The 12428-nt window shown below is 47.6% G+C and overlaps 1 protein-coding gene across 1 annotated transcript in view; it reads left to right on the forward strand.

Moving 5' to 3' along the window:
- LOC127237827 (tetratricopeptide repeat protein 41) overlaps positions 1–12428 on the forward strand; it is a 46576-nt gene that overhangs the window by 19883 nt on the left and 14265 nt on the right. Inside the window, exons 7-9 of the mRNA XM_051206219.1 lie at positions 704–902; positions 2199–2377; positions 7073–7212. Coding sequence (XP_051062176.1) covers positions 704–902; positions 2199–2377; positions 7073–7212 — 518 coding nt within the window. The remainder of the gene's footprint in view (positions 1–703; positions 903–2198; positions 2378–7072; positions 7213–12428) is intronic.

A 12428-nucleotide genomic window follows, 5' to 3' on the forward strand; every position in this document is an offset into this window, starting at 1 on the left:
GAAAGAAAGAAAGAAAGAAAAGAAATTAGCTGAAAGTGTTTCCTTGTGGGAGTGGGGGAGGGAAAATCAAAATGAAAAGTCTACACATTTACCCTTAATCACAGCTATATATATTTTCTGTAGAAAAGCAGAATGTTGCATGGCTGCATGTCTGTATGTGGTGTGTGTGTGTGCAGGTGTGCATTTGTGTGTGTGTGTGTGTACACAGGTGTGTATATATGTGTGTTTGCAGGTGTGCATGTGTGTGCAGGTATGTATAGGTAGGTGTGCATGTGTGTGTGTGTGTGTGTGTGTGTGTGTGTTCATGTGTGTAGAGGCCAGGGGTTAATATGAGATATCTTCTTTAACTCCTTCTCACATTAAATATTGAGACAGGGTCTCTCACTTAAACCCGCAACTCCTGGATCTGGCTAGCTTAGCTAGCTGGCCAATTAGCCTGCTCTGGGGATGCCCTTGATCTTCCTCCCTAGTTCTGTAACTACAGATGAGCCATCACCTCTGGGGATCCAAATTCCAGGCCTCGTGTTTGTTTATCAAAATCTTTCCTTCTAGGCCATTTCCCCAGCCCTGTCCAAGCCATTCTCCAAGACGACCTTGACTTTTCCTTACCTAATTATAGCACCGGACTTGTTATATTTTTGTGATAGCATTTTAATCCACGAAAAAAAGCAGAACGGTGATGCTGTAATTGGTTTTGAAATAGGTGTAATCACTCCGGTGAGAGAGAGCAGTCCAAACCTGTCCCAGAACACCCTGAATCACAAGAAGGCGCGTTTCCACCAGGTCTTGATGAGGTACTTCCAGCGGCAGACCGTTTTCTGGAGAGTCTACCAGGAGCTGCCGTGGCACATGAAGATGAGTGGCTGTTGGGAAGGCCTGTGTGGCTTTGTCACGAGCCCCAGGTAAGTCTGCTTGCTGTGTATGGAATGTTGATGCCACATTAGCAACATGGCTCCCCTGAGCAAAGCGTTCATTTATTCACATGCGGGACCTTAATGTGGGATCCACATTCATGGTGGTGGGTCCCCCAGGATGCTCTATTTGACGACAGCATTCTCCTCTTTCACCCCATATGCACCCCTCCAGGCATTCCCTAGAGACAAGGACAAAGGCAAGAAAGAGCAGAAAAGGGTCAAAGATGGCGTGCTGGTGCTGGGCTCTCGTCCTTGCTTTTCTTGGTTCATCCTCCTTCCTTTTCCCTTATGCATCAGCTCAGCCAGTTATTGGGGCCTCTCCTGCCTCTGGCCTCTGGCACTGCCATAGCCCTTGACTACGACACTGCTCTGAGTTCTTCCGGTTTCTACACACTGGGGCAGGGGGAGATGTGGAAGTAGGCAATTACTATACTTAGGGGACCATGCTTCTTGTCTGGGAGATGGAGCCAAGGAGCCAGCCCAGAGGAGGGGCATTCTGAATAGATGGGGAGGGCTGGCTCTGACTACAGAAGAGTAAAAGGCTCATCTTTCTGTGGCGACAACCAAAGCTTCGAGGAGTGTATGGGACTGGCTCCCCTACAAGGCTGTATGAATAATAGGGAAGAGAGGACAGAGAGGATGTGACAGCCAAGGACGGGGACATGGGTAGCCACGGGGACATGGGTGGCCAGAACACATCCTTGGGCACGATGTAGCCATTGTACCTACGTCCTCGCTGTACTTGTGGTTATCTGCACAAGACTGGGCTCATCAACATTTCATCGTGGATGGGGAGGGACCATAAGGTCTCTCCCCTCCCCGAGGCTCGTGACAGTCAATGGTTGTTGGGGGGGAGGGGTGTCATTTTTTTTCAGTGGTATGCTCATTGATAAAGTGCCCGTGCCCCTGTCTCCTGTGCTTATGCAAGCAACCCTAATTAAACTCCGCGGGACACACGGACACACACACACACACACAGATGTTTATGTATCATGGGATATAGCTCAGCTGGTAGAAAGTTTGCCTAGCTAGGACTTTGGTTATACGCACAGACCTGTGTTTGATTGCTTAAACTGGGCATTGGTGGCACATATGTATAATCCCAGCATTTGGGAGATCAAGACAGGAAGATCAGAAGTTCAAGGTCTTCCTTGGTCTGGAATATATGAGGTCCTGGTTGTTGGAGTGGGTGGTGGTGGGGTGGTGGTTATGCTAGTGAAATGTGGGAAGGAAACGAATAGCTTCCTTCAAGGCATGAGTACTAAAATGATTGTGTGTCACAAGCATCACAGATTTCATATCAAAAATCCACAACCCAAGCTTGTGGACCAGGCTGCACCTTGTCCACTACTGGGATGTGCTGCTGGAAGCCGGCTATGATGTATCTGAGGCTTTCCTGCTCTCCGTTACCAAGATAGAAGCCGAACAGTACCAGAAAATAAAGAAGCGACACGGGCTCTCAGGTACTCCAGCAACATCTCCGCTCTCAGTCACGGACTCCGTGTGCGAGTCTCTTCTTTCCTGGGATGGAAACTATCCCAAAGTTAATGCTCCCCTGCTCCTTCCCCTGAGTCCATCAGCCTTTCTGATTCCTCCTCCTCACAGTTTGGAAACAAGGAGTCAGAAAGGGCTAATGTTGACGTGGCTTCTCCCTCTCTCTTCTCTCTCTGGCAGTTTTCTAGAGTTTTCTTTTAGTACTCCTTTCCCTCCCTGAGGCCCTCCTTGCCTCCATCTCAACCCTCACCTCCTTTTGGAGGACCAGAGCTCATCTGCTTTTCATGACACTGGTGGCATTTCTTTGTTTTATTTTCTGTAGTAATGGAAAGTCACCCAGAGCCTAGGGCATGCCAGGTAAGCACTCTCTCTCTCTCTACAGCCTTGCCCCCAGTATTAGGGTTATTTCTTGACTTGGCCAATAGCTCTCCTGAGTGACCTTTGTCAACATAAAAGTCACAGCTCTCATCTCAAAAGGAATGTTTATTCTGGAGCCATTGTGGTGACCCTGGCACAGGAATACAGATTTAAGTTACCCTAAGTTTCATGTTCCAGCATGGAAGCTGTTTTCCAAAGCTTTTATAGTTTTACAGAACAAAGAAAGGTTCTAATCTGTCACTTACAGTATGTTAGTTCAGACGCAGAGGTGGGCAGGGGATGGCTGTCCGGGAGCGTTAGAGCTAGCCTGAGAAGATGGTTGGCCACTGGACCTGCAGAATTCTAACCTCTCCACAGTACTGAGATTCTAATCAGCCAATCAGCGTCTGCAGATTCCTCTCAGGAGTTTCCATTCATGGACAGACGAAGCTGCTTCTCAGAAGTGTTTATTCACACCTTCGGTGCTTCGGATCAAATACACAAAACCTAATTGTTGCGTGTCCCCTCTGTCTGCCGATGGCCATGTTTCCTGCTCCCGTGACCCAGGCCTGAGTGTCTTGAAAAACAAAACAAACAAACCCTACAGAAAAATAAATGCATCCCTTTAAGAGGGTGAGGACCTCCCAGGACTCTGGGGAAGCCACACTCACTCTGCTCTCCTGGCCCTGGGTCTTTTCTGCAGAGCCCCAGCCTTTGGAATAGTCTTTGACACCTCCCTCAGCTTTGCTCAGGGCCCGGTTTTACTTCCTGACGCCTCTCACCTCCAGTGGATCTCTTTCCTGTGTCCTCCATACCCACCTCCATCAGTCAAGGCTGCCATCAAGCCACTCTGTATCATAGCTACTCACTCTCTTATCTTACCCCCAACCCTGCTCTTATAGAAGAGACTCTTAATCACTGAGCCATCTCTCCAGACCCTTGGGGTTTTGTTTGTTTAAAGAAAGCATTAAAAAAATGTATGATGTGTAGCATTTTGGGGAGGATCCTGCAATTCAGTTTTTTAAAGGATGTGTGAAGTGCTTTTTTTATATTGTTCTATTATTACATAAAACTTGGGAGTAAGATAATAGGCTAAAAACCTGATTAATCAGAGAAGCAGTGAAATGACCAGCAACCCCCCCCCATCTCTAATCCAAAAAGGTCCACAAATCTTTCTAAGCCCCCTACTCTGTGTGTCTCTCTATCTGTATCCTGGGTCCTCCAAAACATCTATGGTTGGTTGCTAATGCTGTCCCCTGATTCAAAGTAAAATTTATTATCAGCCTTGGGGTTTTAGTGTGATCAAATATCTGGCAACAGGTGTGTGTGTGTGTGTGTGTGTGTGTGTCTGTGTCTGTGTGTATGTGTGTGTATAAGTGTGTGTGTCTGTGTGTGCATTTACACAAAAAAAGTCAGAAGTGTATTCAGCAATAGACATGATCTTTGATGCAGTTCTGAGTATTCTCTCTCTCTCTACACACACACACACACACACACTTCTGAGACAGGGTTTCTCTGTGTAGCCCTGACTGTCCAGTCCAGGAACTTACTTTGTAGACCAGGCTGGCCTCAGACTCACAGAGGGAGGCCTACCTCTACATCCCAAGTGCTGGGATTAAAGGCATGCGCCGCCACAGCCTGGCTATGTTTCTTTGTACATTTTAGCATGTTCTAATTGTTCTCTCTCTCTCTCTCTCTCTCTCTCTCTCTCTCTCTCTGTGTGTGTGTGTGTAGAAGATAGACACTGTTTACACAGAGTGAAGCGAAGCACTCTCAAAGGATGAGAGTGAAGAATGGCCGGAAAGTATTATTATTTTTTTTGAAAGTATTAGTTTTATAACGAGGAAAACCCCTTTCCCATCTCTCCTGTGTGGTGCTGAGTGTATGAACATGGAGATGTGGCCCATGGGGGCGGGCAGGGTTCATGATGATTCTCGGTGAAGTGATGAGTAAAAGCAGGGGAGGACATGTCGATGTAGAAGCCACAGCTCTTACCTTACAGGGAATAAGAGAGTTTATTTTAGAGGCACGTTTGAGTGGCAATGGCCTGGGAACACAGGTAGGTTACTCCAAATTCCGTGTTCCAACAAGCAGTTCCGTAAGTGTTGGTAGTTTTACAGAACAGAGAAGGCCACAAATCAAGGGCAGTTTAAATGCACTGGCGGGGACATCGCAGAGGGAGGCTGAAGATGCCACCTGATGATGCTCTTAACTCTCGGGTTGGTAGGGGCTGGTGTTCTGCTAAGATAATAGCTTCAAAGAGGTTTGTATTTGTCATCCCAAGGTATTAGCTCAGGTACAGAGCGGCTGTTCTGGAAGGCTAACACTAGCCCAGGATGAGGTAATTAGCCCTGGACCTGCAAAATTCCAGTCTCTACTGTACTGAAATTCCACTGGCCCTCAGTCTCTGGGGACATAGACTCCTTCCAGGAGCTTTTCATTCACACCCAGACGCAGCTTCCTTTTAGAAAATTTCACTCACGACATTAGCCATTATTTCAAATCTGAGCCCTTGGCAGGCATCTGGGTCTTCTAATCTTGCAATGCAAACTCCCGCACCCTCCACTCTCCTGTCTCGGCTATGGCCTGCTCTAAATAGACGGCGTGGTTCTGAGGCGTCTACATTTCCTGTTTCCACTCTGGTTCTTCTAGTCGCAAATCCTTTGCTTTCTGATTACTTTGGACAAACAGCTTTGACTTCAGCCCTCTACATCCGTCTCCATGACTGTTTGTGCACTAGCTCCCAGCTACTCCGTGGTCCTGGGGGATGCAGTCTGCTCCCTCAGAGCCTAGAACCCTGCCTGACCCACAGTCGGTGCTCAGTACATGTTTGCTCTGTGCATGACTGTGACCGGAAGGAGCACACAGGTCACAGTGGTCCCAACACAAGTGACAGCCCACGAAGAACCAGCGATCATTTGTGATGCCATTGGACCCAGACATTTGAAATAAACAGCCACGTGGCAGTTTAAATCCCAGAACAGCAGTTCTCAACCTGTGGGTCACAACCCTTGGGGTTGCACATCAGATATTTACTAACAGGAGAAAAAGGACAGTAACAGAGTAGCAACGGAATAACTTTACGGTTGGGGGCCGCCCACTGGGTGATGCAGGGGTGGCAGGGTGAGAACCAATGTCCTAGAGCACCCTAGAGAAGGTTGGGCAGCGCCAGCTTATGTTTCCATTTGTACACGATGGCACCCAAACGCCAGTGCACATCCCTATTTCGTTCCTTTCTATTGTTTTGACTTTCTGTCATGCTTCCGCATATGCGAGGCAAATGTTCTATCCCTATGCCACTTTTTTAACCTTTCTTTAAACATAATTTTTATTGATTCTTTGGGAATTCCACATCATGCACCCCAATTCTGCTAATTTCCGAGTCCCTCCATATGCACCCCTCACTCCCATAGTGTTTCCCCCAAAAGCAAACTAAAAGACATTAATTAAAAACAAAACAAAGCAAGCAAGCAAACAAACAGAAAAACCTCTTTGCCCCTCCATCTTTCCCGCCTCCAACACCTCTTCACTCCTTCCAGAGAGTGGGCGCTGCGGTGTGACACACAGTAAGCCCCTTTGTCCATTCAGCTTTAGTTGCAAATGTTCATTGCAATGGGTTGCTGGCCGGGTTCAAGGCTTCTGGCTTCCGCTACACCGTCAATACTGGACCTCACTGCAACCCCTCTTGGATAACCCATGGCGCAGAGTCATGGAGATCAGTCCTCCACACTGGCAGATCACAGACGGGGTAGCTGCTGGGGTGGGCCAACTCAAAGCCAGCCCCCACAGTGACACACTTCCTCCAAAAAGGCCCCGCCTACTTCAACAAAGCCACGCCTCCTTAGTGCCGCTCCCTTTGAGTTCATGGGGCCTAATTACTTTCAAACCACCACAGAGCTATATGATTGTTTAACTCTTTAGATTTAAGATTTTTAACATTTATACAAGGTTGTGCAATGCTATTATAGACTTTTACGGCATCATTTAAAGTATTTGCCAAATTCTGTAATAAAATCTGTTGGTGTTTTGAAATTGAAGCCAGATGTGTGGTGTGTGTCTATGATCCCAGCACTTTGGAGGAAAAGGTAGGGGATTGTCACTTCAAGGCTAACCTGGGCTACAGAATGAGACACAATCTCCAAAACCCCAGAAGAATTTGTCACAAACAAAAAGACAAAGAAAACCACCCATCGCCCCCAACAAAGGGAATGGCAGGTGCAGCTGTGGAGCCCTGAAGCAGAGGAGGCACAGGTACTCTGTCCCTTCCCAGTGTGCTTCAGGCCTGTTTGCTTTCCTTCCTGTTCTAGTCCTGGAATGCAACGTCTCCCAGGTTACTGCCGGTGATAAATGCAGGATGATACTCTTCATTGGAAGTTTCCTGAAGTTCATGGGCAAGATCAATGAAGCAGAAAGGCTGTTCTTGAGTGTTGAGGACATGTTACTACAGGTAAATCGAGGAAAAGAATTACATCCTACAACTGTATTCCTTCTGTGTTCTTCCAGACAGCATTAACCTTTGTTCCTGTATAACTTTATAACTTACTATAACAAGCAGGAGAGGGTCAGTGAATTTGTCCACCAAAGAGGAAGCTGTTGATTTTTATTTTTTTTTCCTGACAAGGTTTCTCTGTGTGGCTTTGGAGCCTATCCTGGCACTCACTCTGTAGCCCAGGCTGGCCTCGAACTCGTAATTTTTTTTTTTCGTATTTCGAGACAGGGTTTCTCTATAGCTTTGGAGCCTGTCTCAGAACTCACTCTATAGACCAGGCTGGACTTACAGAGATGATCTGCCTGCCTCTGAGGAGGCTGCCATTTTAATCCACACCTCAGCTGTACATCAACATCACCAAGCTCCAATAAGCAGTAGTCATTGGAGAACGACATCTGCAGAGAGGTGTCACTGTGGGAGGGGATGGAATTACAGTGGCCTGAGACTCGTCGCTTCCGTGAAGATGTGGCGAAAGTCTGATTGATTATTTCTTGATTTTGTTTTTTTCTGAATCATGGCGTTTTGGCTTTACTGAATGTAATGAAAAGTTTACTCATGATGTTACCTGTAAAGTGACATGTGAATGAGGACTGGCATCAGCCCCTCCCTGGTCTGGTGGGCGGGTGTCTGTGGCAACCCCGAGAAGCCAGAGTGAGGAAGTTGAGGTGGCCGGGCAGTTTTAAGAATGAAACCGGGAGGCTGCACACATGGCGGCCTCTTTGAGAAGTTTCAGGGAGAAAGATAAAAAGCTGGGCGCTGGTGGTGCACGCCTTTAGTCCCAGCACTCGGGAGGCAGAGGCAGGCGGATCTCTGTGAGTTCGAGGCCAGCCTGGTCTACAGAGCGAGTTCCAGGACAGGCTCCAAAGCAATACAGAGAAACCCTGTCTCGAAAACAACAACAACAAAAAACAAAAACAAACAAACAAACATACAAAAAGGAGAGTAGGAGGTTCGGGTCAAGTTTGATCCAGGACAGGTGTGTTTATGGGGGGCAGGAAATGACCCTGGTAGAAGGACAGGTTGTGTAACAGATTCTGGGGAGGCTGCAGGGTGGGACAGATGTGCAGACTGAGGTTAGAGGCAGGCCCTGCGGAAGGAGCTTAGGCTTACCTCCCTTCAGGGTAGGCCTGAGGGAGGGCCTGAGTTCCATCCCTGGGACTCACATGACAGAGAGAACTGTCTCCTTCAAGGCAAGCTGTCCTCTGACCATCCACGTACCTCATGGTGCACACACACACACACACACACACACACACACACACATGCACGCACGCACGCATACACACGTTATACATTTTTTTGGGGGGGAGGGGCTGTTTTTGAGACAAGGCCTCTCTGTAGCCTAAGCTGTCCTGGAAATCACAATGTGGACCAGGCCAGCCTTGGATTTGCAGAGATCTGCCTGTCTCTGCCTCCCCAGTGCTGGGAATGAAGCTGTGCACCACCGTACTGACAATAAGCTTACCTTTAAAATGGAGGGGCTGGAGAGAGGGCTTAGTGGTTGAGTGCTTGCTGCTCTCTCGGAGGACTGGGGTTCGGTCCCCAGCACCCATGTCTTGTGGCTCACAGCCACCCGTGACTGTAGTTTCAGGGGATCTGACACCTCTTCTAGTCTCCATGGGCACCTGCACCTGCGTTCACAGGGACGCATTCATGTAAACACAGATAAAAATAAAAGTTTAAACAAAGGAGGAGGCAAAATGACAGGCTGCACAGACCGATGTCCGAGCAGCCGCACAGACCGATGTGCCAGCAGCCGCTCCTCTTGTGTTGGGATAAGCATCATCCTGAGGGGTGGCTGGGTGGAGTCACGTTACATCCCAGGCTTCCTGAAGGTGAGCACACACCCAAGCTGGGACCAGTGCGGTGCTCATGGAAACCACAAGAGGTTTTCAGGAAGTGAAAATTTTGCCTGTGGTTTAGTCCAACTGCTCGATTAAAATCATATATATTACTATAGTTTTTAGGGCCAAATCCCTGGCAAAGCCTTACAAACTAGGTTCAGTTCAGCCATGTCAGTTAATAGCAATGAACAGTGTGCCCATATTGGAGACACTGCAAGTCATTGGAGACATTGCAGTCACTTCAAGTTCATCTTTGGGACCCTGACATGATGCTCGTGCTTTCAGAGAGCACAAGGCATTCCTGTCTAAGCAGTTCCAGGTAAGACGTGGTCTTGGCCATCGCTGACTTGTCATTCTTTCCCAACCCGGATGGCCTGCCAAGTGGTCAGAATTATGTGTCAGAACTTTCTCCCTCTGGCTGACACCAGGGTTTCACACCCTTCCAGGCCAGCATGAGGTTCCTGGGGAAACTCCAATTGCTTGGGGACTGTCATCTTAATAATCCGATAGCCAAAGAAAGGGGCACAAATGTGTCATGAGGGTGCCTTCACTTTTGCCCAGGCAGTCACAGCTTGAGTGCACTAAATAACAGATACTTCAAAGCTTGAGTGCACTAAATAACAGACACTTCAAAGCCTGGGATGGGAATCCCAGACCAAACTGCTAATGGAGGGTCTGCATTCCAGTTCCTAGGCAGACATGTTCTTGTGTGTTTTCAAGTAGAGGAAAGGGATGAGGGAACTTTGGGGCCTCTTTTAGAAGAACATTCACCCCCTCTTTTTCTGGTTAGTCTTATGCCAACTCGACCGCAGCTGGAGTTATCTAAAAGGAGGGGGCCTCAGCTGAGAAAATGACTCCACAAGAGCCGGTGTTAGGGACTTTCTTAGTAAGTGATCAACGCAGGAGGGCCCAGCCCATTGTGGGTGGTGCCATCATAACACTGGTGATCTTTGAGTTCTGTATGAAAGCAGGCACCCCTCCATGGCCTCTGCCTCAGCTCCTGCCTCCAGGTTCCTGTCCTGACTTCCGTCAGTGATGAACAGTAGAAGTGTAGAAGAGTAAGCCAAGTAAACCCTTTGCTCCCCGCCCAGTTCCTTACTTTCCACTTGCTGGTTTGGGGGTTTTGTTACTCTGAGGCCAATCCTAACAAAAACGTATTTGCTTCGGTCATGGTGTTTTACACAGCAGTAGTAACCCTAACTGGGACATCCCCAACCTCCCCAGGCTTCCCTCTTGATGCCATCACTCTTCAGGAAGGGTTTTGGCAGGGACTCTGAGGGGACAGTTCAGTCCACATGCCTGCCTGCCTTCCTGCTGTTTGAGTCGTGGCTGTGGCAGCTGGAGGTAGGACATCTATTTTAGACCGGGAAGTGTCCTTGGGAATGGAGGGAGGTCAGGAGGTCAGGAGGTCAGGAAGGGTCATGAATGAGATGAGAACCACCCAAGTGCCTGAGATCATTAATATGTGCAGCTCTAGGCCACCTAGTTCCTCATTTACACTTGTGGGAAATAGAGGGATTTTTAAAGTTATGGGTTTTGTTACTTTCAGGCTAATCCTAACAGATATTTAAGGCAATTGTCAGGGTAGGCTTTGACTTGGGACAGAGCTGAACAGACTAGTGAGGCCTGGGTCTTGAAAAGCGCCCTTCACACTGGAATGACTCGGCTTTCCTGCTGACAGAGCCAGGAACTTCAAATGTCACTGATAAGGAACACAGAAACAGTGTTCTCCCAAGTCCTCAGGGACCACTTGGAGGCTAGAATAACATGTAACCTAGAGTTATGACACTCCTGGGTCCTCAAGCCATTTGTGCCTATGTAGGCTCAGACTGTCTTGAAACTTCAAGTTCTGACACTTATCCATCATTTTCAACAGCATTCTCATAACCATTTGTCCTGACAAAGAACACTCACTCTTTGAGTAATGTAGTAACACCACCACCACCACCAAAATTAGTGTCTTAATAACTTTTAGAGATGTAACTTGAAAGCCACCAAAATCCTATGTGCCTATTGTAAAGGCCAAGCACAGCTGTCCTTTGAGACACCCATAAGTCTGATATTTCCTGGGTGCCTCTTTTTCTCCTTGGGCTTAAATACACACACACACACACACACACACACACACACACGCACACACTTTGGTTTTTCAAGGCAGGGTTTCTCTGTAGCTTTGGAGCCTGCCCTGGAATTAGCTCTGAAGACCAGGCTGGCCTCAAACTCACAGAGATCCACCCGTCTCCGCCTCCTGAGTGCTGGGATTAAAATCGTGCACCAGGATTAAAGTCTGTGTTGTAAGGTCTTCAGAAACTCCAGGTCTACTTCAGACTGGCTGTCTCTGAAATTCTTCTCTGTGGTGAAGGTGAGAAGCCTGGATCTGCCTGTGTAGAGGGCTCTAAAAGGAAACTTCTGCCTACAGGGGACAGTGTGGAGCTTGGGCACTGTCCCTGCCATTGCTGACAAGATCAGTCAAGTCAGAATGGAGGCCAGGGAGGATAAGCAGCAGGCATGAGTTCTGGGAGGCTCTCTGAGTGAGGCACTCTCATATCTGTTCCGAGGGACCCATAAAACGGGGGGACTTCACACCACACCATGCTGGTTCCAAGGCCAAGCCAGCATCTCACAGTAAATGCTGACCTGTTTGCTGATGCCAGTCCCAAAGCTCTGGTGGAGGGTTAGTTGAACAGGACATTGTCTATAGGTTCTGGATAGTGAGAATTTATAGGTTCTGGATAGTGAGAATCTATAGGTCCTGGATAGTTAGAATCTATAGGTACTGGAAAGTGAGAATCTATAGGTCCTGGATAGTGAGAATCTATAGGTAGTGGATAGTGAGAAAGCTTAACCTTTATATTTGAATCATGAACTGGGCATGGCTTTTTAATCCCAGCAACCGGGAGGCAGAGGCAGGCAGACCTCTGTGAATTTGAGGCCAGCCTGGTCTACACAGTGAATTCCAGGAAAGCCAGAGCTACAGAGAGAAATTCTATCCCATAAATTAAAAGAAAACAAAAAACACAAAACCTCAAAGAACAAACAAGCAAACAAAAACCAAAACAAAATTCACATGATGGAGCCAGGCTCTGTCATATGTGAACAGTGACATGGGTCATGCCTTCCATTAAGTGCTGTTTTATTAGTTACTAAACACACTGATATGTGTTCATGTTAGGTTTTCTGAAGTAAGATGCTAATAGTAAGATGATTACTAGTTTTCATGCTTGGACTGGACCTGTAGGAGACTTGACTAACCAGTGTGTCCTAAAAATTTTTTATTACATGTATGTATGTAACACACCACTAGGAATCAGCTCTCTCCTTCTACCATGT

Source organism: Phodopus roborovskii, unplaced genomic scaffold (assembly GCF_943737965.1).
Source record: "Phodopus roborovskii unplaced genomic scaffold, PHOROB, whole genome shotgun sequence".
Lineage (NCBI taxonomy): Eukaryota > Metazoa > Chordata > Mammalia > Rodentia > Cricetidae > Phodopus > Phodopus roborovskii.